The 22,510-nt window shown below is 48.7% G+C and overlaps 1 protein-coding gene across 1 annotated transcript in view; it reads left to right on the forward strand.

Annotated features, from left to right (window-relative positions):
* LOC309353958 (solute carrier family 12 member 3-like) overlaps positions 1-22,510 on the forward strand; it is a 34,333-nt gene that overhangs the window by 10,104 nt on the left and 1,719 nt on the right. The window contains exons 4-26 of the mRNA XM_081883603.1: positions 71-146; positions 4,256-4,351; positions 5,755-5,894; positions 6,596-6,706; positions 6,988-7,099; positions 7,775-7,905; positions 8,495-8,579; positions 9,760-9,923; positions 10,067-10,174; positions 11,153-11,276; positions 12,390-12,491; positions 13,639-13,794; positions 14,675-14,774; positions 15,532-15,643; positions 15,767-15,895; positions 17,116-17,222; positions 17,977-18,059; positions 18,382-18,435; positions 18,929-19,033; positions 19,782-19,893; positions 20,095-20,181; positions 21,637-21,772; positions 22,082-22,149. Coding sequence (XP_081739729.1) covers positions 71-146; positions 4,256-4,351; positions 5,755-5,894; positions 6,596-6,706; positions 6,988-7,099; positions 7,775-7,905; positions 8,495-8,579; positions 9,760-9,923; positions 10,067-10,174; positions 11,153-11,276; positions 12,390-12,491; positions 13,639-13,794; positions 14,675-14,774; positions 15,532-15,643; positions 15,767-15,895; positions 17,116-17,222; positions 17,977-18,059; positions 18,382-18,435; positions 18,929-19,033; positions 19,782-19,893; positions 20,095-20,181; positions 21,637-21,772; positions 22,082-22,149 — 2,498 coding nt within the window. The remainder of the gene's footprint in view (positions 1-70; positions 147-4,255; positions 4,352-5,754; positions 5,895-6,595; positions 6,707-6,987; positions 7,100-7,774; positions 7,906-8,494; positions 8,580-9,759; positions 9,924-10,066; positions 10,175-11,152; positions 11,277-12,389; positions 12,492-13,638; positions 13,795-14,674; positions 14,775-15,531; positions 15,644-15,766; positions 15,896-17,115; positions 17,223-17,976; positions 18,060-18,381; positions 18,436-18,928; positions 19,034-19,781; positions 19,894-20,094; positions 20,182-21,636; positions 21,773-22,081; positions 22,150-22,510) is intronic.

Raw genomic sequence — 22,510 nt, forward strand, 5'->3', positions numbered from 1 at the left:
TCCTCCATCCCTAGTGTCGGTGTGCTGTTAGGTTCTCAGCTTTTTTCTTCTTCTTCTTCTATTTCCGAAGATCCGGTGCATGCTGAACATCTGGGGTGTGATCCTTTACCTTCGTTTGCCATGGATAACAGCACAAGCCGGGATAGGTGAGAGTCATTTTACCCATGGACAGCTGGGACTAAAAGGAAAAGAGGCTGTCCTCTTTTTGTGGTGTGTTTTTGTGTGAACTGTTTCGCACAGCCCTTTCGTGCTTGAACCTTCATTCCTGATGTGGACACCTGTACATGTTTGAAAATACATTTACATCATGTATGCATAAGGTGGGTAGGGGGAGAGAAGAGGGAAGAACCATAGAATTGTAGAGTTGCTGGAGACTATGAGAGGTTATCTAACACAACCCGCTGCAATGCAGGAATCTTTTGCCCAAAACGGGACGCAAACTCATGACCCTGAGATGAAGAGTCTCGTGCTCTACCAGCTGAGCTACCATATGTGAAATAAGAGATATAAATGTGTTGAGGTTGTCAGGTTGTTCTGTCAGCCAGGATAAAGGTAAAAGGACCCCTCACCATTAGGTCCAGTTGTGACCGACTCTGGGGTTGTGGCGCTCATCTCACTTTATTGGCCGAGGGAGCCAGCATACAGCTTCTGGGTCATGTGGCCAGCATGACTAAGCCGCTTCTGGCGAACCAGAGTAGCGCATGGAAATGCCATTTACCTCCCCCCCAGAGTGGTACCTATTTATCTACTTGCACTTTGACGTGCTTTCGAACTGCTAGGTTGGCAGGAGCAGGATGGGAGCTCACCCCATCGCGGGGATTCGAACTGCCGACCTTCGGATCGGCAAGTCCTAGGCTCTGTGGTTTAACCCACAGCGCCACCTGCGCCGTCAACCAGGATAACCACCAGTAATTAATGAAAGTGGGTTTCAACTATTTAGAATCTGATTTTTATGAAACCATTTTCAAATATTTGTGTGAAATATTGAGTTGTAGCCGGTGCTACTCAGAGTAGACCCACGGAAGTTAATTAACATAACTAAGGCCCCCATCTGCTCTATACATCTACAGCAGTAGCTTACCTTTAAACATTCATAGCTTCCCAGAGCTACATTTCCACACTTCTCTGTGAAGACAGACTGTTAAACCACTTGGAATTGTAGCTCTGTGCAAGGAACTGGGACTCTCCTCACAACCATCAGTACCTTTAACAAACCATAGTTCCCAGTGCACATTGGGGAAAGCCGTGGCTGATTAAAGTGGCATGACACCGTTTTAAATATATAGTGCAGATTGGGCTTTTTAGCCTCATTAATATCAACAGGAAGGGACGTGGGTGGTGCTGTGGGTTAAACCACAGAGCCTAGGACTTGCCGATCAGAAGGTCGGCAGTTCGAATCCCCACCACGGGGTGAGCTCCCGTTGCTCGGTCCCAGCTCCTGCCCTCCTAGCAGTTCACAAGCATGTCAAAGTGCAAGTAGATAAATAGGTACCACTCCAGCGGGAAGGTAAACGGCGTTTCTGTGTGCTGCTCTCGTTCGCCAGAAGCCGCTTAGCCATGCTGGCCACATGACCCGGAAGCTGTACACCGGCTCCCTCGGCCAATAAAGCGAGATGAGCGCCGCAACCCCAGAGTCGGACACGACTGGACCTAATGGTCAGGGGTTCCTTTACCTTTACCTAATATCAACAGGGCCACTTAGTCAGATATGATCTCTTGTTTGCATTCCAGCCCTTGTTCCTCTTCTGAATTTTTCCATTATGACTTTGATTATTTTTAGAACAAAAATTGTGCACATCTGCCTTCCGTGTGTGTGTGTGTGTGTTTGTGTAAACCAGTCCAGAATTTCAACCTTATCTAGCAAATAAGGAACATTTGGGTGAAAACAATTGGGAGACTTTGGAAGGGGAAACCAGGAGTAGCCTAAACCAGAGGTTTTCAACGTTTCTGAGTCCACGGCTCCCTTGACCAACTGCCTTCTTTCTATATCTTCCTGTGCTGAGCCTCTCCTTCTTTCAGACACTCTCTGTTTTACTGGCTCTTGTTTAGATTTCTCTGCCATGTCAGTTCTCAAACCAAACTGTTCCCAAACACTTCTCTCTCAAGGACACTTCAGCCCTTCTGTCTTCTTCTCACTCCTGTCTTGTATACAACAGTTCTCCCACCAATCCAATTTCCACATCCTTTTAAACCAAACTATAACAACACTTTCAGATTAACAGAAAATTATAAAAGTTCCACAATATCCAAAAAATAAAAAGAGAAAAGAGGGCAAGATCACCTTTATATACAATCTACAGAAGAAGAAATAAAAAAAGCAGACCACAATAGAAGTCTAATAGTTACCACTGTTCAAACTCACTGTTGTCTCCTTGATGATGAGTTAGCACTTGCTAAACTTCTAGTTATATTATAATCCACAAAATGTCTTGTAATCCAAAATATTTCCACTGTGACTCCAAAAATTTCCCACATGTATTTATAATCCAAATGATATTTGTAATCCAATATCTGTTGCTTCTCGCAGTTTTTATTTAGTTTTTATTCCAATACAGGCCCTGCTCTTTAAAAAGGAATCCTCTCCCCCCTCCCCTTTCTCCTACTCCACCTCTTACCAGGCACTTCCCCTGGCTGGGATTACCTCCTGCCAAGCTTTGGTAGGATGTGGCAAGATCCAGGGTCCTGTTTAGAATTTTTTTTTTTAATTGCCATTTGTCGAAGCTTTTCAGTACTTTCATTCATAAAGTCTGCATGCCCATTCATAAAAACTGAGAGTAATCCAATCACTTCCTGTATCTTCCTTTTAAGAAATCAAAGAACCAAAAGCAATAGTTTCTTCTTGTATCCAAAATATATAGTGTTATTAAGTAACAAAGTAACAAAAGTGCAGTTTAAAAAGTATCTAAAGACTGATGTGTCTCCAAAGTTTTTTTTCCCATTCACAAGTCTGTACAGTGGTACCTCAGGTTACATATGCTTCAGGTTACAGACTCTGCTAACCCAGAAATTGTACCTCGGGTTAAGAACTTTGCTTCAGGATGAGAACAGAAATTGTGCTCCAGCGGCGCAGCAGCAGCAGGAGGCCCCATTAGCTAAAGTGGTGCTTCAGGTTAAGAACGGTTTCAGGTTAAGAACGGACCTCCGGAACGAATTAAGTACTTAACCCGAGGTACCACTGTACTGCAAACTCTTCCCTTCAAAAGACAGAAGTTGACTTCCTTTTTAGATTCCGTCTTTGCCAAATCTAAATTAAATCCAGTTCTTTTTATTTTGAAAAGTCCATTGTTGTTGACAATACCTTTTTTCCTTTGAAAGTATGCTGCTTCAGGAGGCAATTCGTGGTTTCAGGTTTCTGAGCTGCGCTGCAGCCACGGGCAGGCTCAGGCCACTGTCTCTCTCACACACACACCCCACTCGCTGCTGATGCAGTGGCGGGGCTCCGGTGATCGCAGCGAGCCTCTTCACACCCGGCTGGTCCCTTCGACACCCCACTGCCTGTGGGACTTTTTTGAGGGGTGCCTAACAGGTTTTCAACGTATTTGAGTCCTCGGCTCCCTTGACCACCTGCCTTCTTTCTACCACACCCCTGTGGGGCTCAAGAGCCCAGTTGTGTCACCCCTTGCCTGCAGAGATGGCAGCCTCTCACCCTTTTTTGAGCACCCTCCCTTGTGGAGTGTATTCACTCAGGCTCCTCTCCCTTCTCCTTGGGAGTCCTTTGAGCTGCCCCCCACTCCCTGCCCCAAAGAGAGGTGCCTCCTCCCTGACCAGGCCCAGAAGCACAATTAGCCTGGGGAGCTTTGTAGCCAGCTCAGCTGCAACGAACAGCCGCACAAGCCTTTGGGAGACAGAGACGTGAGAAGGCATCAGGGGAGGGAGGGGAGGAAAGAGGGACAGAGGCCAGTGTTACCTGCAGCACCCTTGACCATCAATCAAGGCACCCCAGGGTGCCACGGCACACTGGTTGAAAACAGTGGCGTAGCGTGGGGGGTGCAGGGGGGGCTGGCCGCACCGGGCGCAACATCTGGGGGTTAGGGTTAGAGGGCGCAAATCCACAGGTTGGGGGGGGCGCAAATCCACGGGTTAGGGGTGCAAATTACTTGCCTTGCCCCGGGTGCTGACAACCCACGCTACGCCACTGGTTGAAAACCACTGGCCTGAACCATTAGGTTCAGAAAGTGGGTGTTGGTGAGGTCTGTTGGTGATGCTGACAGGATTGCTAACTCACTCAGTTACCTCTTTTCCTCCCCCTCCCCAGGGTTAACCTGGCTGATCATTTTAATGTCTTCTGTGGTGACCAGCATCACGGGACTCTCCATCTCCGCCATCTCCACCAACGGCAAGGTCAAAGCAGGTAAGCCATCTTCCTCTTCGCCAAATGGAAGCCAATCTTTTTGCCCCTTGCTAGGCAACGGCCACATTCGCGCCATACCTTTAAAGCAGGAGTAGGCAAACTAAGGCCTGGGGACCGGATCCGGCCCAATCGCCTTCTAAATCCGGTCCGTGGATGGTCCGGGAATCAGTGTGTTTTTACATGAGTAGAATGTGTCCTTTTATTTAAAATGCATCCCTGGGTTATTTGTGGGGCATAGGAGTTCGTTCATATATTTTCTTCAAAATATAGTCCGGCCCCCCACAAGGTCTGAGGGACAGTGGACCGCCCCCCCTGCTTAAAAAGTTTGCAGATCCCTGGTTTAAAGCACCTTGAGGCCCCTTTCAGCAGCTGTGACTTCCCCCAAAGTATTCTTTGTTAAGGATATTGTGAGTCAATAGAAGACCCCCTATTCCCCTCACAGAGCTACAATTCCCAGAGTGGTTTAGCAGTTAATCCTTCTTCACCGGCAACTTGGGAACTGTAGCTCAGGGGGTGGGGATAAGGGTCTCCTGACGACTGCCAGCACCCTTAACAGCCTACAGCTCCCAGAATTCTTTGAGGAAACCTACAATTGTTTAAAATGGAGCTTTACGTGTATGGAGCAAATGTGGCCATTGATAAAGGTGGAATGAGCAATAATTGGTAAGTGTGTGGGAACAAAATTTGAACATGCTGAAAGTGGGTTGCTGTGGTGTTGCCACAGAGAGCTGCAACAAAGCTGGAGTCAGGAGTCAGCGTTCGCAGACTCCTGCCTTGCTGTGGGGCCCACTGCCAGCCCTACTGCCTGTTCCCCTGACCTCTCCGAATGTATGAATGCTTCCAAGAGTGAGGAGAAGGCTCAGCAGTTTCCAAATGCATTTCTCTTTCCTTCCAGGAAGAGATGCACTTTGAATCCAGGGTTGGGGGCAAGCAAATGAGGGCTGGGGTGGGGGTGGGGTCCACCCAGGAAAGGAGCCCCAATGTGGGTATCTTCCTCTAGTGTCTCTCAAAATATGGGGCCCACGCTAAGCTACACAACTTTGCTGGGGGAAATGCTTCCTTTGGAGAAACTGGCTTGAATTCGAATTGCTTCCTCTGAATCAAGGTTTCCCAAACTTGGGTCTCCAGCTGTTTTTGGACTACAACTCCCATCAACCCTGACCCCTGCCAGCTATGGATGATGGGAGTTGTAGTCCAAAAACAGCTGGACACTCAAGTTTGGGAAACTCTGCTCTAAATGGGCTACTAAGGGACTCCATGTAGCGGCCAATCGGCTGGTCGGTGGTTATAGCTGGCCCCTTTGAAGGTGCGTTCCCAGCATCAATCAGTTGCTTGACACTAGCTGCACATCTTCAGAGCCAGCCCTGAGGAGTAAATAACATCTGAATTGTCTCCTGGCACAGGGGGTACCTACTTTCTCATCTCCCGCAGCTTGGGCCCAGAGCTGGGAGGCTCCATCGGCCTTCTCTTCTCCTTTGCCAACGCCGTCGCTGTGGGCATGCACGTGGTGGGCTTCTCCGAAACTGTCAAGGACCTCCTTGTGGTACGTGTGGCACGCGCTCCCATGCCATCCCGCCCCATGTATTGGCCCCCACACCCATTTCTTTAGCAACAGTTTGACCTGCAGAAATTATCGGGTGGCCCTGTTGAGCTCTAGGCTATTCTAGTGTTGGTTGTGGTGTGTTTTTTCTGGCCAAACTGGCAACACTGCATAGGCCCTTCTTAGACAACGGCAACAGCAACAAAAGTAAAGACAATATTTATTTTTAATTTATATGCCGCCCATCTGACTGGATTGCCCCAGCACTCTGGGTGGCTTCCAACATAATATCAAAACACAAAAACCTTCAAACATTTTTTTAAAAACCTCCCTGTACAGGGCTGCCTTCAGATGTATTCTAACACTCAGATAGATGTTTATTTCCTGGATGGGGCAAAAATGGGGAAGAAAAGTGACGTCACATGGCAGCAGTCTCCTCCCCCAATTTGCAGATGTTCATTAGAATATTCTAGTGGAGACGCTTATGCTGGGAAGAGGAGCCCTAACCCTAACCCTAACCCTTGCCTGAAACCCTGGGTTGCACAATGGCAGAGGGCACCACTCAGCCCCTGAGCTGGCAGCTCTGTTCCCCTGTGCTCTCAGCGATGGACACGAACCAAGGACCCAAAGAGGAGAAGGCAATCCCAGGGGAGCAGGTCAGACCTTCCTTTGAGGCCTATCTCACCTTCACTCTCCTTCGACAGGAGTTCGACGGGGTGATGAGCGACCCAACAAACGACATCCGCATCGTGGGTGTGATCACCATCACTGTTCTCCTGGGCATCGCCCTGGCTGGCATGGAATGGGAGGCCAAGGTAACTGGAAAGGAAGGCATATTTGGATTTGGGTAACGGGGTGCAGTTAAAACAGAGTTTCAGGAAGCCAGGAGTCCTGGGGCTGTGGCGGTTGGGTGTGTGCACCAGCTTTGATTTTAGAAAGAGCAGAAGAAGAATTCTTGTCCTGTGGATAAGAGAAGAGAGAGTGTCAATCAAGAAGAGACCCTGAGAATCAGGACCAGATAGGGCTGGCTTCCAGTTGGGTGAAGAAAAAGTTTGCTAGGAAGCATGGCTGCATTTAATAATCCCTCTCTTTCCAGGCTCAAGTTGTCTTCTTCTTCGTCATCATGATCTCCTTCATCAATTATTTTGTGGGCACCTTCATCCCAGCCACTCCAGAGAAAATGTCTAAGGGGTACTTCAGCTATCGAAGTAAGGGCCACGTCCTCCACAATCTGTTGCGCCCCAGGCAACCAGCTTCCTCCCAGAACCATTCACCCTGTAAGATCTGCCCTGCTGGGACAAAACAATCCCAGCCTACCTAAAACAGGGGATCAGCTGACTTCTGGGGCTTGCTTCCCCTTGCTTTCAGCCCAGCTGTATCTTTATCTGACTCCCCCCACACCTGACATCAGGTGTGTGCCTTGGCTTGGCCAAAACAGCCTTGCAGGTCAAATGGAGAAGCCTGCTGGGCTAAACGTTCCTCTCGGTAGTGGCGCCCACCCTGTGGAACGCCCTCCCATCAGATGTCAAAGAAATAAACAACTATCTGACATTTAGAAGACATCTGAAAGCAGCCCTGTTTAGGGAAGTTTTTAATGATTGATGTTTTAATTTATTTTTAATTGTTTGTTGGAAGCTGCCCAGAGTGGCTGGGGAAACCCAGCCAGATGGGCGTGGTATTATTATTATTATTATTATTATTATTATTATTATTATTATTGTCATCATCATCATCATCACCACCACCATCACCACCACTACCTTTAATTCAGAAATTTGGTTTGACTTGATTCTCTCTTTAAAAACCTAGAACATTCTGCTTCCCCCCCCCCCCCATTGCATTTGAGAAAATCACCTTTCCTTTTCTCTCCTCCTTTTCCAAAGCCAATAACTTCTTGGACAATATCGGCCCTGAATGGCGAGGCGAATCTGGCAGCTTTTTCGGCATGTTCTCCATCTTCTTCCCTTCGGCTACGGGGATCCTGGCTGGTGCCAATATCTCGGGAGACCTTAAGGTAAATTGTTCTGGGTCTGTGTTTTGCTTCTGCTTAATTTAGTCAACAATGAATTGCATTTATATCCCACCTCTCATCCGGGCAGCTCAAGGGGCTAACGTTGGTTCTCCCCCTCCCCATTTCATCGTCACAACAACCCTGTGACATAGCTGTCAACGTTTTCCTTTTTTTAAGGGAAATCCCCTTATTCCGAATAGGATTCCTCGCAAGAAAAGGGAAAAGTTGACAGTTTTGCCCTGTGAGGTGGTTGCTATGCGTAACCGTGGGCCCTCACCAGGTCTGCTGGGCCCCAGGAATTGTTTGCATGTATTTTCGCTTGCTCTGCCTTTCCCTCCGAAACTGGAGTTTCAGCAGTTGAAGGGGGCGAAGGGATGTGTTGTCAAACACCTAGTAGTTCTCAGCTGTCTGACCTGGTGGAATGGTGGCTGGTGTGAACAGTTCTGGGAGAGGAGGGACCAAAGGGCAACCAGGTGAAGAAGGCCTTGCTGCCTCACCTCTGACTCCGAAGAGCAGTGAGGTGGAAATGCCCTTGGCCAGTCGCACCCTAAACCCTGCTAAACAATTGCTCATTGTGCTGTTTCCTCGGCAGGACCCGGCGGTGGCCATCCCCCAGGGAACACTCATGGCTATCTTCCTGACAACCTTGACGTACCTGGCTATTGCTGCCACCATAGGTAAAGAGCTTGTGTACAAGAATGGCGCATGCCATGGCTGGGCCAAGACACTTCGGCTGACCCTGAGGGGCCTAGCCAGAAGACAACAATGGATTTAGACCGTGTTTGCTGCCTGGTCTTCCAGCGACTTATTTTAAAACGTGAACACCTTACAATGCTGACTTGTTCCTACGAAAACGCACATCATTCATTAGAAATATATTCAAAACAAACCTCTTCCCTGCCCTCAGGGATGGAGCAGGGTGCTTTAGTAACTCACTGCCACAGGAATCTCAGGTGGTACATTTCACAGCAACGTAATTATCTAAGACTACATACACCAGGGGCTTTTTTTCAGCCGGAACTTGCCGGAACTCAGTTCTGGCACCTCTCAGGTGGGTGCCATTGCCATTATAAGAGAACAAGGGAGGGGTTCATGGTGAGTTCCAGCACCTCTTTTTTCTAGAAGAATAGCACTGCATACACCAGGGGTAGGCAACCTAAGGACCGTGGGCTGGATGTGGCCCAATCACCTTCTCAGTCCAGCCCATGGACAGTCCAGGAATCAGCGTGTTTTTACATGAGCAGAATGTGAGCTTTTATTTAAAATGCATCTATGGGTTATTTGTGGGGCATAGGAATTTGTTCATCCCCCCCCCCAAAAAAATATAGTCCGGCCCCCCCCACATGGTCTGAGGGATTGTGAACTGGCCCATGGCTGGAAAATGTTGCTGCCTCCTGGCGTACACCATATATTTAAACCACACAACACCCTGGGAACTATTGTTTACCCTTCACAGACCCAGCGCCCTTAACAAACTACAATTCCCAGAATTCTTTGGGGTAGAGGGAACATGCTTCATATGCATCATGTGCATGGAGCCATAGTCTGAGGTGGAATGTTTTTACCTGGTGCCTCCCTGCCTCCATTCCATGTATTAAAGTGGATCAGAGGTGCAGGTGAATCGTCCTTTGACACGGGCAGGGCAATAGTGTCTCCCACGGCACCTGAAGGCAGCGGGATCTCATAGAGGGCTGGCAGCATGCCGCACGGCTTGGTCTGCTCCCTGCCACCTGCCCCATAGCAGCTGCTCGACCTCCTCGCTTTGCCCCTCCCCTGCCCAGCCCATGGGGCTCTCATGGCCACAAGAAGCCCTTCACCTTAAAATCAATAAATAATGGCGGCCTTTCCTCTTGCCAGGCACCTGTATGGTCCGCGACGCCTCCGGCAACCTGAACGACACCCTGGCGTCCGCCAACTTCACCAGCGGGGACTGCGTTGGCCGCGCCTGCGAATTTGGGTGGAATTTCACTGAGTGCTCCGTGGCTGGGACCTGTGAATATGGCTTGGCCAATGACTACCAGGTAGGGGAAGCCAGTGTGCCTGCCTCTCCTCCCTTGGCTCTCTGTGGGACTGGATTGAGGCCTTGTAGCTGCGTCTTGGGTTTACTGGGGTTCTCCTCCCCCTCCCATAATACGGTTTTGTCGTTGCCTCACTTGTCTCTTAGACCATGAGCTTGGTGTCTGCGTTCAGCCCCCTCATCACAGCTGGGATCTTTGCCGCCACCCTCTCCTCAGCTTTGGCCTGCCTCGTCTCTGCCCCCAAGGTCTTCCAGGTAATTTGGGGAAACCGTGTGTGTGTCTGTGTGTGTGTGTGTGTGTTATACCCAAGCTCTACTTGGAGTTCAAGATGTAAGGAAGGCTGTGGAGGCTGACCCACTTGGCCCCATGGGGCACTGCCCCATCAACTTGTCTGCCCATACCTGCCTTGCCCATCGTTTTTGCTTACAACTACCCCAGAGGTGACCTTGGCAATCAACTTCCTTCTAAACTCCACAGAACTCAAATTACAGGAAACCCCCGCATTTACACACTTTTCGAGCGACTGCGCACATGCACATTGCGCTGAACCCGGATGTGACCCGCAAACCTCACCGAAAGTGGCAGGAGCAAAAACGGGCAGTTTGCAGGCTTTCTTGATGGCATTTTGCCAGCATTTGTAGTGCCTCAGAACATAAACTCCACTTAAAAATGGGGGGAGGGGTGTTTTCCTGTAATTGACCCTGCCTGTCATCCCTTTACCTTTACCTTTAGGCTAGTCTCAACAAGAATGTTTTTAGCAGATGCCGAATAGGGAGCTGTGGAGGTCCATGCTTTAATCTCAATAGGCTTTGGACTAGAAGACCCTCAGAGTACCCTTCCAGTTTTACAGTTCTATGATAGCATGAGCCTACCGGTCTCAATGGGCACTACCCACTGTTGACGGGAGTTTGATATAACTGTGAAGATCTCTCCCATTGGACATCTCCCTCCAGTGTGGTGTAGTGGTTGAGAGCGGTGGACTTGTAATCTGGTGAACCGGGTTCGCATCTCCGCTCCTCCACATCCAGCTGCTGGGTGACCTTGGGCTAGTCACACTTCTCTGAAGTTTCTCAGCCCCACTTACCTCACAGAGTGTTTGTTGTGGGGGAGGAAGGGAAAGGAGATTGTTAGCCACTTTGAGACTCCTTAGGGTAGCGATAAAGCGGGATATCAAATCCAAACTCTTTTTCCTCTTCTCCCTTCTCATTTGTGCTCCTCTCCCCGCCCCCCAGTGCCTTTGCGAGGACAATCTCTACCCCCTCATTGGCTTCTTCGCAAAAGGATATGGAAAGAACAATGAGCCGCTGAGGGCCTACGCTCTGACCTTCCTCATAGCTGTTGCCTTCATCCTCATTGGTAAGCGAGACCACCTCCCCTCCCTTATTTATCAGAGCCGCAATTTCCACCCCCGAAAGCTATCATTTTGTGATTGACACAGTGAGCTTCAGGGCTGAGTGGAGATTCTAACCCTGGTCTCCCAGGTCATTGTACAATATTCTAGCCAGGACACCACACTGGCATTTGGGTGTCAGGCCAAGGCATTCCAATTTTCCCAGGCTTTGGGTCATTCGTTGAGATCATAGGGTGGTATTCAGCTATGTTGAGTTTTATGCAGAGTGGAGCTCTTGAAATTAATGGACCTCACTCAGCCATGTGTCTTAATTTAAATAGGTCCACACTAACTAAAACTAGCATAGTACCCAAACTGTTGCATGCTTTCTGGCATGTCTCGTGGTGTTCATTTTTTAGTAGGGCGGGGGTACAACAATCCTTTTTATAATTTTAGGGATTTTGCTCCATCGTTTTTCTTAAATACTTGATTTTTCCCCCCTTATGGGGGCCATGCTGCTTTTGTCAGTCACTTTGTGACTTTTTTGTGTGTTTGGGGTTAAGGAATAAATGGGTGTACGGTGGTACCTCAGGTTACATACGCTTCAGGTTACATACGCTTCAGGTTACAGACTCTGCTAACCCAGAAATAGTACCTCGGTTAAGAACTTTGCTTCAGGATGAGAACAGAAATTGTGCTCCAGCAGCGCAGCAGCATCAGGAGGCCCCTATTAGCTAAAGTGGTGCTTCAGGTTAAGAACAGTTTCAGGTTAAGAACGGACCTCTGGAACGAATTAAGTACTTAACCGGAGGTACCATTGTAATAAATAAAATAATAATAAACAAACAAATAGCACAGACATGAACGGTCTCCCCCTGGAGGTTGTGGACTCTCCTTCTTTGGGGGGTTTTTAAGCAGAGGTTGGATGGTCATCTGTCATGGCTGCTTTAGCTGAGATTCCTGCATTGTGGGAATGACCCTCAGGGCCCCTCACAATGCTATGATTCTATGAAATTAGCAGCGTTGAGGGCTAGCTGCTTGAGTAGAGCATACAAGAGCACTCCCCCCCCATCCCATCCCCTGTTCTGTGACAGAATACAGTGCCTCCTTGTTTACCTTTCCTTTCTTTGCCCCTGCAGCGGATCTGAACACCATCGCCCCCGTCATCTCCAATTTCTTCTTGTGCTCTTATGCCCTCATCAACTTCAGCTGCTTCCATGCCACCATCACCAACTCCCCAGGTAAGGTGGGTGGTGGACAGGTGGGCCGTGTGGGAAGTAGAAATGGTGTGTGTGTGTGTGTGTGTGTGTGTGTGTGTGTGTGTGGTTAACAAGGCGGGAAAGAGCAAACATGTCCTGCTGGGAAAGACGAATGAGCCGACAGGCTGGGCAACTTGTGCCAGGCAGGAACGGGTTGGTCTGCATTGCGTTCACAGCGAGCTTTTGTCAGATGAGCCACTGCCAGGAAGGCTGGGGTGAGAAGTGAAAGGGGCAGAGGAAGGTCCTGATTTGGGCCACGGCACTCTCCTTAGGCCACACTGCCTCCCCTTCCCCTTCCCATCTGAATCTTCCTGCTTAAACAGCTTGCTGCATTTCCTTCCTGTGCTCCCCTTTCTTCAGAGTGAGGAAAGCAAGCTGGAAAAGTGGTTTGTGTATGCAAGGGTAAGAGGTGTGTGTGTGTGTGTGTGTGTGTGTGTGTGTGTGTGTAAAAGTGTGTAGAAGTGTGTAAGGTATGTGTGTTTTTAGCCTTAATAATAATGATAGTAATAATAATAATAATTTATTACTTATACCCCGCGCATCTGGCCAGGCCTCCCCAGCCATTCAGGGTGGCTCCCAACAGGATATTAAAAACACAATAAAACATCAACCATTAAAAACTTCCCTAAACAGGGCTGCCTTCAGATGTCTTCTAAAAGTCAGATAGTTTTTTATTTCCTTGACATCTGGTGGGAGGGCGTTCCACAGGGCGGGCACCAACAAGGCCCTCTGCCTGGTTCCCTGGTTCTCGCAGGGATATTCAGTCCCTGTCCACTTTTCCCAGAGTAAATTTAACCATTAGCAAAGATCTCCTCTCCATATTCTCTTCTGTCTTATCCATTTTATCCTCACAACAACAACCCTTTTGAGGTAGGTTAGGTAGAGAGAGAGAGGGGGGGGCCAAATTTAACCCAGTGAACTTCATGGCTGAGTGGAGATTTGAGTGTCTTCTGAGTTCCACACAAGATTCTGGACCTGCATAGCCAACCAGCAGACATTTGGAGGGAAATCGGTAGCCTCAAATACTTTTGGGGGGCCACATGCTTGTGTGTAGAGTTGTGTTAGGTCCCTCTCTGCGTGCAATGCCTTTTGATCTCACCTGTGTTCCCCCATCACCACCATCTTCCAGGCTGGAGGCCCTCTTTCCGCTACTTCAGCAAATGGACAGCCCTGTTTGGCGCCATTGTCTCCGTGGTCATCATGTTCCTGCTGAATTGGTGGTCGGCCCTCATTGTCATCGGGATCATCGTCATCAGCTTGGCCTACACCACCTACAAGAAACCAGGTGAGGGGAGCCTGGCGTTGGATCTGAGAAGCAAAGGGTGGGGTGGGGGTAGAACGCCCCAGATCTCCACACCTTCTTCCCAGCTTAGCTTATAGAAAGAGCTGTGAGCTTCAGGTCCAAATGTCAAGGAATTCTGGTCAAGGCTTATTTACGAATTCTTCATCGTTGTGAGGACTATACCATGTTGCGGGTGCTATGCCTCTCCCACTTAAGGCAGCATGTGCCTCGCCAGCGCCAACCACTGGAACCTTATCAGCTGGAGGAGATTTTATTTCTTAAACCAATTCACCGAATCCCAAAGTATCACACCACATTAAACAGCCATGACTCCCCACCCCCACCCCAGATAGTTTCTTAAGGGTGCCTAGAGTTGCTAAGGGAACTCTCTCAGAGCTACCGTTCCCAGAGTAATTTAATAAAAATACCTTTATTGTCAATGTACAACCTGTGTACAATGAAATTAAATTTAACAATCAATCCCTCTTCCCTGGGAACTCTGGGAACTGTAGTTCTGTGAGAGAAAGATAGGGGTTTCCTAACAACTCTCATCACCCTTGACAACACTTCCCTTTGGCTTTAGATGTATCATGCAGCTGGGGCCCAATCAGCTGATGGCCAGGGCTTGAATAGCACCATGTGCAGCTCCTTTCAAGCAGTGTGCTGGTGAGGGCTGATGGGAATTGTAGTCTGAAACATCTGGAGGGTTGGGAAGCCTGGGCAAGGAGGGCAAATAGCCTTACGCCAGGCAAGATCATCTCCCTGTGTCCTGACGCAGATCCTTCAGTGTGGGATACCCCTCCAGGTCCTTCCAGTGCCTGAATCCATCGCAGAAAGTAGATATGGACTAAAGCTCTTCTTCATTTCTCTCCGCTGCTCACAGAGGTAAACTGGGGTTCCTCAGTGCAGGCTGGCACCTACAATATGGCCTTGTCAAATGCTGTGAACCTGAATGACGTAGAGGACCACGTCAAGAATTTTCGGTAGGGAGCTACTTTAGTTTATCAAGTGAAGAACAGAAGGCCTGTGAGCCAGATTTCCTTGGTGCTGTTCCCTTTTCTGGGGTGGGTGGGGTGGGGGGGTCAAAGACTGGGGAGGCACAGCACAATCCCGTGCATCGTGTTTACTCGGAAGTAACTCGTACTGTTCTCACTGGAGCTTGCATTTTAGGATTGCAGCCTTCAGCGTAAACTCTGGGTTAAAAATGGTCACACCCACGCCATCCATTTAAAGCACGCTTATACAATTTTAAACAGCCATGGCTTTCCCCAGAGTAGCCTCCTCCTCGAGAGGTGCAGAGGGTGGCAACACAAAAACGGGCCTTTTCTGCAGTGGCTCCCCATCTGTGGAATGCTCTCCCCAGGGAAGTTCACCTGGCACCTTCATTATACACCTTTAGGCACCAGGCAAAAATGTTCCTTTTTAACCAGGCCTTTGGTTGATCTGATTTACATCCTATGCCCTTTTAAAATGTTGTGTTTTTTTGGTGGGTGGGGGCTATTGGGTTGTTATTTTTATTATGTATTTTGTGGTTTTAAATATCTTGATTTTATTCTGTGAACCCACCTGAGACCCCCAGGTATAGGGCAGTATATACATTCAATAATCAAATCAAATCCTGGGAACTTCAGTTTGCTAAGGTTACTCAGAGTTGTTAGTAGGCACACACACCCCTCACAGAATTACAAATCCCAATAACCAACTAAGTGGCCCCTAGTTACAGCTCTTTCACTTTCCTAGGCCTCAGTGTTTGGTCCTCTCGGGCCCACCCAGCTTCCGCCCAGCCCTGGTGGACTTTGTCAACGCCTTCACCAAGAAAGTGAGCCTCATGATATGTGGGAACGTGGCTGAGGTGAGTTTACCTGCCCTGAGAGGGCCTTGTGGGGTTGATGGAAAGAAAAGAGCCCGGGGAAATCTGACGAGCTGGGATGCTGCCATTTTTAACAGACTATCAATCTTTTTATTGCACGGTCAGCTGGGAGACTCCTCATGCTTCGAAAACTACAACGAACAACTCCAGTGGCTCAGCACACGCAAGATCCGCTCGTTTTATAACTTCATCACAACAGGGGACCTGAGAGCTGGAGCCAGGAGCCTCATGCAGGTGTGTGGGTGTGTCTTGACCTAAAGGGGTCATTTTAACATTGGGAGTGGGGCAACAAAGGCAGAGGCAGGTCCACACCATAGATTTACAGCGCATCTGAAGTACATTACTTCCTCCAGAGAATCCTGGGAATTGCAGTACAGTGGTATCTCGGGTTACAAACACCTCGGGTTACAGACTCTTCTAACCTGGAAACAGTACCTCAGGTTAAGAACTTTGTCCCAGGATGAGAACAGAAATCATGCGCCGGCAGTGCAGCGGCAGCAAGAGGCTCCATTAGCTAAGGTGGTACCTCAGGTTAAGAATGGTTTCAGGTTAAGAAAGAATGGACCCCCAGAACAAATTAAGTTCGTAATCAGAGGTACCACTGTATGTTAAGGGTGCTGGGAATTGTAGTTGTGGGAGGGGAAAACTACAGATTCTTAGGGGGGGAGGCATTTGCTTAAAATGTGCATCAGATGTGCTTTAAGTGTATGGCACAATCTGTCCAGAGATGCTAAAAAGCATGAAGGGATGGAGGACATTGATGTGCATAGTTTGAGAGAGGAGCTCTTAATTCCTCTGTACACATGTGGATACTAGGGTGCTCCCTCGTGCAGCAAGAGGGGCCAGGGAGTTCACCTTCCTGTCCTTCCAATTCCTGCCCCTCATCTAAGATGGGTGAGAATGAACCAAAAGCCCCAGGTCCAATCTGTGACTCAAACGAGGAACCTTCAGACCTACGTGATGCTTCCCCTGTGTGGTGAGCTACAGAACTGAACATTGGAACATCTGCCCCCTGCAATTCAGTGTCTGCAGGCCCCTGGACAGGCCTTGCCCACCACCAAGACTGATCCTTGGGTCCTCCTGGACCATAAGAAGGTTCCCTGCTCGAGTTCAGTCTTTCTCAAGAAGCAAGGTCTTCCTGACACCTATTGTGCCATCTGGCTTGGCTTCTGGTCCTGAATTCTGCCTCCTTTCTCAACCCTGGTCCCAGGGGTTTCCCTTTGTCTTCGCCTTCTCTCTGGTTCCGAATATTGGCCTCACTCCTGGTTCTCGGCTCACCTCGGAGATCAGCTCATGATGCCCTCTGAAAAGGTTAAGAAGGGGCAGGAAGAAAGGCCTCTGCTTGGGACATTGAAGAGCAGTTGCCAAGCATAAGGACATGTACCCTACTCGATTTCTGTCCTTTATACGGCTACAAGTTAATGGCAGCTGCTGTGCTCTCTCTCTCTCTCTAGGTCTCAGGTCTCGGGCGACTCAAACCCAACACCATGGTCCTGGGCTTCAAGCAGGATTGGCAGACCGACAGTCCACAGAACCTGGAGAACTACGTGGGCATAATACAGTAAGGGCATGGAGGCAACGGGAAGGGGAAGCAGCGGAGGGTTTAGGAGACTGGGCTCAAACGGGTTTCAACAAGACGTACCCGGTGCTTAGAGGAATGTGAGTTTGCAAAGCCAGTGGGCTGTATGGCCCATGGATGCCAGATGGAAAGACCTCTGCAAGATAATGTTTCCTCCCCTTTATAGCAGGGTTGGGGATGCTCTAAGCTTCTAGTTGTTTTTGGACTCAGTCCATCAGCCCCCAGCCAGCATGGCCAATGTGGAAGGGTCACCTGTTCCACATCATGCCTTGGCTTGCCTGGAGGGAGGGAGGTAATGTGTGTCAAAACCTCTGGCTATTGAGTGGCTGGAATGGAGGCACCTATTTTGCCCCCAGCCCTTGCCCCACCACTCATATCTGGCCCCTGGAAGGTTGCCCATGAGGCAGTGCGGCCCTCGGGATGAAAAGGCTTCTCCACTCCTGGTTTCAACCAATTCCAGCAGCAGCAAAGAGTCTTAGTTGGGTAGGCCGAAGTGTATACAAAATGTCTGGCAATGCTTTTCCTTGGCCCAGAGGCCCTGCTTTCTTGAAAGGACTAATTGGGCGGAATACAACTTGGCACATGTTCAGAGGCGCTCTCTTCACAAGATAACCTCATAAAGTAGGGAAAGAACACAGTGACAGCCACGTGCTGTTGAGGATTTCAGGTTCTGTTTGGACGGACGCTGCATGTTGATCTCCACGGCTCTCTCTTCTCCCCCTTTCCCCGGCTGCAGCGACACTTTCGATTTCAGCGCCGGAGTGTGCCTAGTCCGGATGCGCGATGGACTGGATGTGTCGCGGAAGGTGAAAGCGCAAGGTGGGTGTGTCCAGGAAAGGGGGCGGGGCCTGAAAGTGCTGGAGGCTGCAAAGCCTCCATCTAGTTCTGGAAGAAGAGGGTGCTTGAAAGATGGAGCTGTCCTTGGTGGCAAAACGCTCAGTGGCTCTTGTGGTTTCTTCATTCTTCTCCAAGGCTAGCAGAAGCAAAACAGATTTGGCAGAGCAGTAAATGCTATGTCTAAAGAGAGAAAGAGTGGATGAAATATCTTAATTTGCATCATTCGTTCTGGTGTTGTTGGCTTCTTAAAAAAAACCAACCACACAGCCTCGACTAATCCTCTCTTCATCTCTCTCCCCAACAGTGAACATGGGCTTTGATGACTCGGAAGCAGCGCTGGGCAAAGAGAAGCGGAAGTGTAAGTTGGACGCCTTGAGTGAGGCTGCTCTAAAAAGAAAAAATGTGGTTTAGTAGAATGAGCTAAAGGACTCTTGAGTAGACAAAGCCTTCCCTGGCAGGGGTGCTCTGGGTATATCCCTACTTGGGCTGAATAGGGGTTTGAATGAAGGTGTTCCAGGCCCAAAACTAAGGAGCTTCAAAAATGAGGGCTAGAAGCTTAAAACATACTGTTTAACTGTAAATTTTAATTTGGGTTTCTGATATTTTTATGCTTTAGTGGGTTTTTGTTTCTTTACTGTGTGTTTTAATCACGCAGCGCATATTTGAATTGTTGCTATCTTAATTATGGATGTTCATATGTTAACGATTGTGCAATTGACCTTTATGCTAGGAAACCACTAAGAAGCCAATTTTGGCACCAAGCCTTAGATTAGTTAATCAACTAATAATGTGGGAGTGATAGAGGGGAATTGCTGCAAAGGCTCCCCCCATTCATTTACTCTTCTCTGCAGGTGACAGCTACAAAGTAGTCGGTGCTGACTCACACCTGGAAACCTATTTCCAGGGCAACCAGAAGAAGAAAAACATTGACATCTATTGGCTCTTCGATGATGGAGGTACGTATGGTTCCTTCCCAGTTTAAGTTTGCACCTATCATCATCATCATCATTTCTATACCACCCTTCTTCCAAAGATCACAGAGTGGTGTACAATATTAAAAACACATAGCATACTAACAACCAAAGCAACAGCCCCCATGCATAGTTTAAAAGGTCCTAGAACGATTGTTTAATTAATAACATGCGATCCATCATGAGTTTGACCAAGCTGCGGGAGGCAGTGGAAGACAGGAGTGCCTGGTGTGCTCTGGTCCATGGGGTCACGAAGAGTCGGACACGACTAAACAACTAAACAACAAACAACAACATACATCTGAGCCCGCCCCAACTCCAGTTTCCTAGCAACGTAATTCCCCCCTCGCTGACCGTCTCACAAGGAGAGCCCAAACGGTGCAGTGTGCTCCCTTTCTAGAGGAGCGGAGGCCTTGCACCCCATTTCCTTCTGGGGGCAGAGATTTGAGCACCAAGAAAAGGCTACAGGGGGCACACGGCCATTGCTTCTCTTCCTAAATTCGGAATCCATCTTTGTGGGTGGAGGAGCTGTGAACAGAAAGGGAGAGTTGCGTGGTCTGAGACTCAACAAGGTGGAGAGCACTGCCGTTGCAAGTTGGGTGCTACTAGTGGACTTCCATCTGGTTGGCCGCTGGGAGAAGAGGGTTTTGGACCAGATGGGCCTTTGGCCTGATTCCCTGGGGCTTTACTTACATCCTTATGACTTTCTGCCTCCTGCTTCCTGCTTCCACAGGGCTCACCCTCCTCATTCCCTACCTCCTCACCCGCCGGAAACGTTGGAGTCATTGCAAAGTCCGGGTCTTCATCAGTGGGCAGATTGCGAATGCTGAAGAGCACAGAGAAGAGTAAGAGGCTGGGATTGGGGGCTGGAATAATGAAAACCAAATAAAAATGTTTCTGCTGTAAAGGAGGAGGAGCTGGTGAGCTTCTCATAACTGGGGGGCTGCTCCAGAACCTCAGGCAAGGTCCACTGGAAGATAGTTTGCCCTTTGGTGCCGGATTGTCCCAGGCACTACAATTTCTGTCTTTCTCATCCTGATTTGCAGGATCGATCTTTTGTTGACCAAATTCCGCCTGGGATTCACCGAGGTCGTGGTGCTGCCTGAAATAATGTGGAGGCCCGAAGAAACAAGGTAAATGCCCTGGGTCCCCCCTCGTTCTCTGCTCCCTGAGGTCTTGTCTTTGTCCCACAATCCCTCTGCCCCAGCCTCAAACAGACACTCCTGTTCTAACTCAGTAGCCCTCAAAGCTAGTCGCATTTTTTTGGGGGGGTGGGCAGGCTTTTTCTGCAACTGATGCAATAATAGTGGTGGATTCATACCCATCCACACATCATTCTGCAAAGCTTCCCCAATGCTGTTGCTGGAGGGGCACCTCCCTTGCACTGTAGCCAGCAGACAGGAGAAGAAGAAATCCCAGAACATTTGCAGTAAAGTGGTACCCTGGGTTACAGACACTTCAGGTTACAGACTCCGCTAACCCAGAAATAGTACCTCGGGTTAAGAACTTTGCTTCAGGATGAGAATAGAAATTGCGCTGCGGCGGCAGTGGGAGGCTCCATTAACTAAAGTGGTACCCAAGGTTAAGAACAGTTTCAGGTTAAGAACAGACCTCCCGAACGAATTAAGTTCTTAACCCAAGGTAAAGGTAAAGGTAAAGGGACCCCTGACCATTAGGTCCAGTCATGGCGGTACCACTGTATAAAAAAGCTACAGGAAGTTACAGGGTATGCACAGATTGGAAACGAAGCAAGATGTCTGCATGGAAACCTCTGCAGGCGCAAACAGTATTGAAAGTGGGATCATGTGTAACTGCCCCAACAACATAATGAGTACAAATCATTGCGAAAGTGCAATAAAAAAGGAGGCTTGCCTGGAGGGGCATTTAGTGCGAGTTCCTCTTGTTACAATTCTTGCTCCCCAGTGACAGTCTAGCAAGGTTGTGTATTTTGTGAATGATGAGCGCTCCACAAAATGGGTGAGGATGTACACAGCTGTTACTCAAGTTGCCATTTTGAGCTTGGAATTTTCACCCAGGAGAGAAATAGGGCAGAGCGAGAGGATTAGTCATTGTCTACATCTGACGTCACCAGCAGCCCTTAGCTTTGCAGTGAGAAAGAACCTTTTTCTTACTACTGTCCCTAGTTGGGTTGGGACATTTCAGGGTCTTTATGACTTTTTGCCATTTTTTTAAAAAAAGACTCTCACAAATTCAGCCCTTGACTTTCCTATGCCTCTTGACAGTACTGCTTTGGTGAAACACTACAAGCAAGCAAAGGCAGACTGGAAAACAGATGTCTAGACCACTTGTATATCTATATATATTTAAAGCTGACCTCTGTACATTCATACATTTTGAAAGCCATAGGTTTGGTGCCTCCCTGCTTCCCCCACTTGGGAGTCTGTGCAAAAAGTCTCGAGGTTCCAACCCCAAATTGTTCCATAGGCCTTGATTGTTGTTTCCACTTAAGAATACAGTTCCTTCACGTGGTTTGGGCCCTTCCTCCCGTTTATCCATTTTGCTCTGCTCTGTCTTCCTAACGTTGGCTTGACTTCCCCTTCCCCCCCACCACCTTCCTACCATGGCAGTCGCAAAGAATTTGAGGACATCATAGCTCCCTTCCGGCTCAACGAAGGCCAGAAAGGCCAGGAAACCGTGGAAGAGATGCAAAAGGATGCACCATGGAAGGTCACAGACGAAGACCTCCGAGTCTACAAGAAAAAGGTGGGTTTTTTAATGGATTCTGTCCCCAGTGTTTGAGGGTCGTGGCAAGGGAGTGCCTTAATTCAGTTTGTATTAAAAATCGAACCTACCTAATTCGCGCTTCCTAAAACAATGTGCGATCCAAAACAGAGAGCCGTCCTTCGTAATCCAAAGTGGTGGGAGTCTTCTGGATGCCGGTAGCTTCTCATTCTGGTTCCAATAGGGTGAAAGAGTCTACTGGGGTTTAAAGGAGCATGAAAGGGGGAAGGGGTGACCAAAATTCACTTTTAACATGTCTCTCCTCCTCCTTTTCCAACATGGCGTCTTCAGTCTGAACAGCACATGCGTCTACATGAGATACTTCAAGACCACTCTAGGAATGCAGCCCTCATTGTCATGTGAGTCACTTCCCTACTTTCTTCTGCCTCAAACGTTGAGATCCCTGAATGGGGTGGTTTTGCCCCTTTTTGCCCTTGTCCCATGATTCTTGTGCACACACCCCATTGGGTTCCTTCTGATTTCTGACAGAAGAGCCACACCAGGTGGTTGAGACATAACAGATACAGCCTTCATAGGAATGGGGAACTTGTGGCCCTCTAGATTTTGTTGGACTACAACTCCCATTATCCCTGACCATTGGCTATGCTGCCTGGGGCTGATGCAAACCATAGTCAATGACATCTGGAAGGCCACAGGTTCCCCATCCCTGCTCTGGGGCAGGTTTCCCAAGCTTAGGTCTCCAGATTTATTTATTTTTTA

The sequence above is a fragment of the Podarcis melisellensis genome (genome assembly GCF_964234715.1).
Source record: "Podarcis melisellensis genome assembly, chromosome: 13".
Classification (NCBI taxonomy): Eukaryota; Metazoa; Chordata; class Lepidosauria; order Squamata; family Lacertidae; genus Podarcis; species Podarcis melisellensis.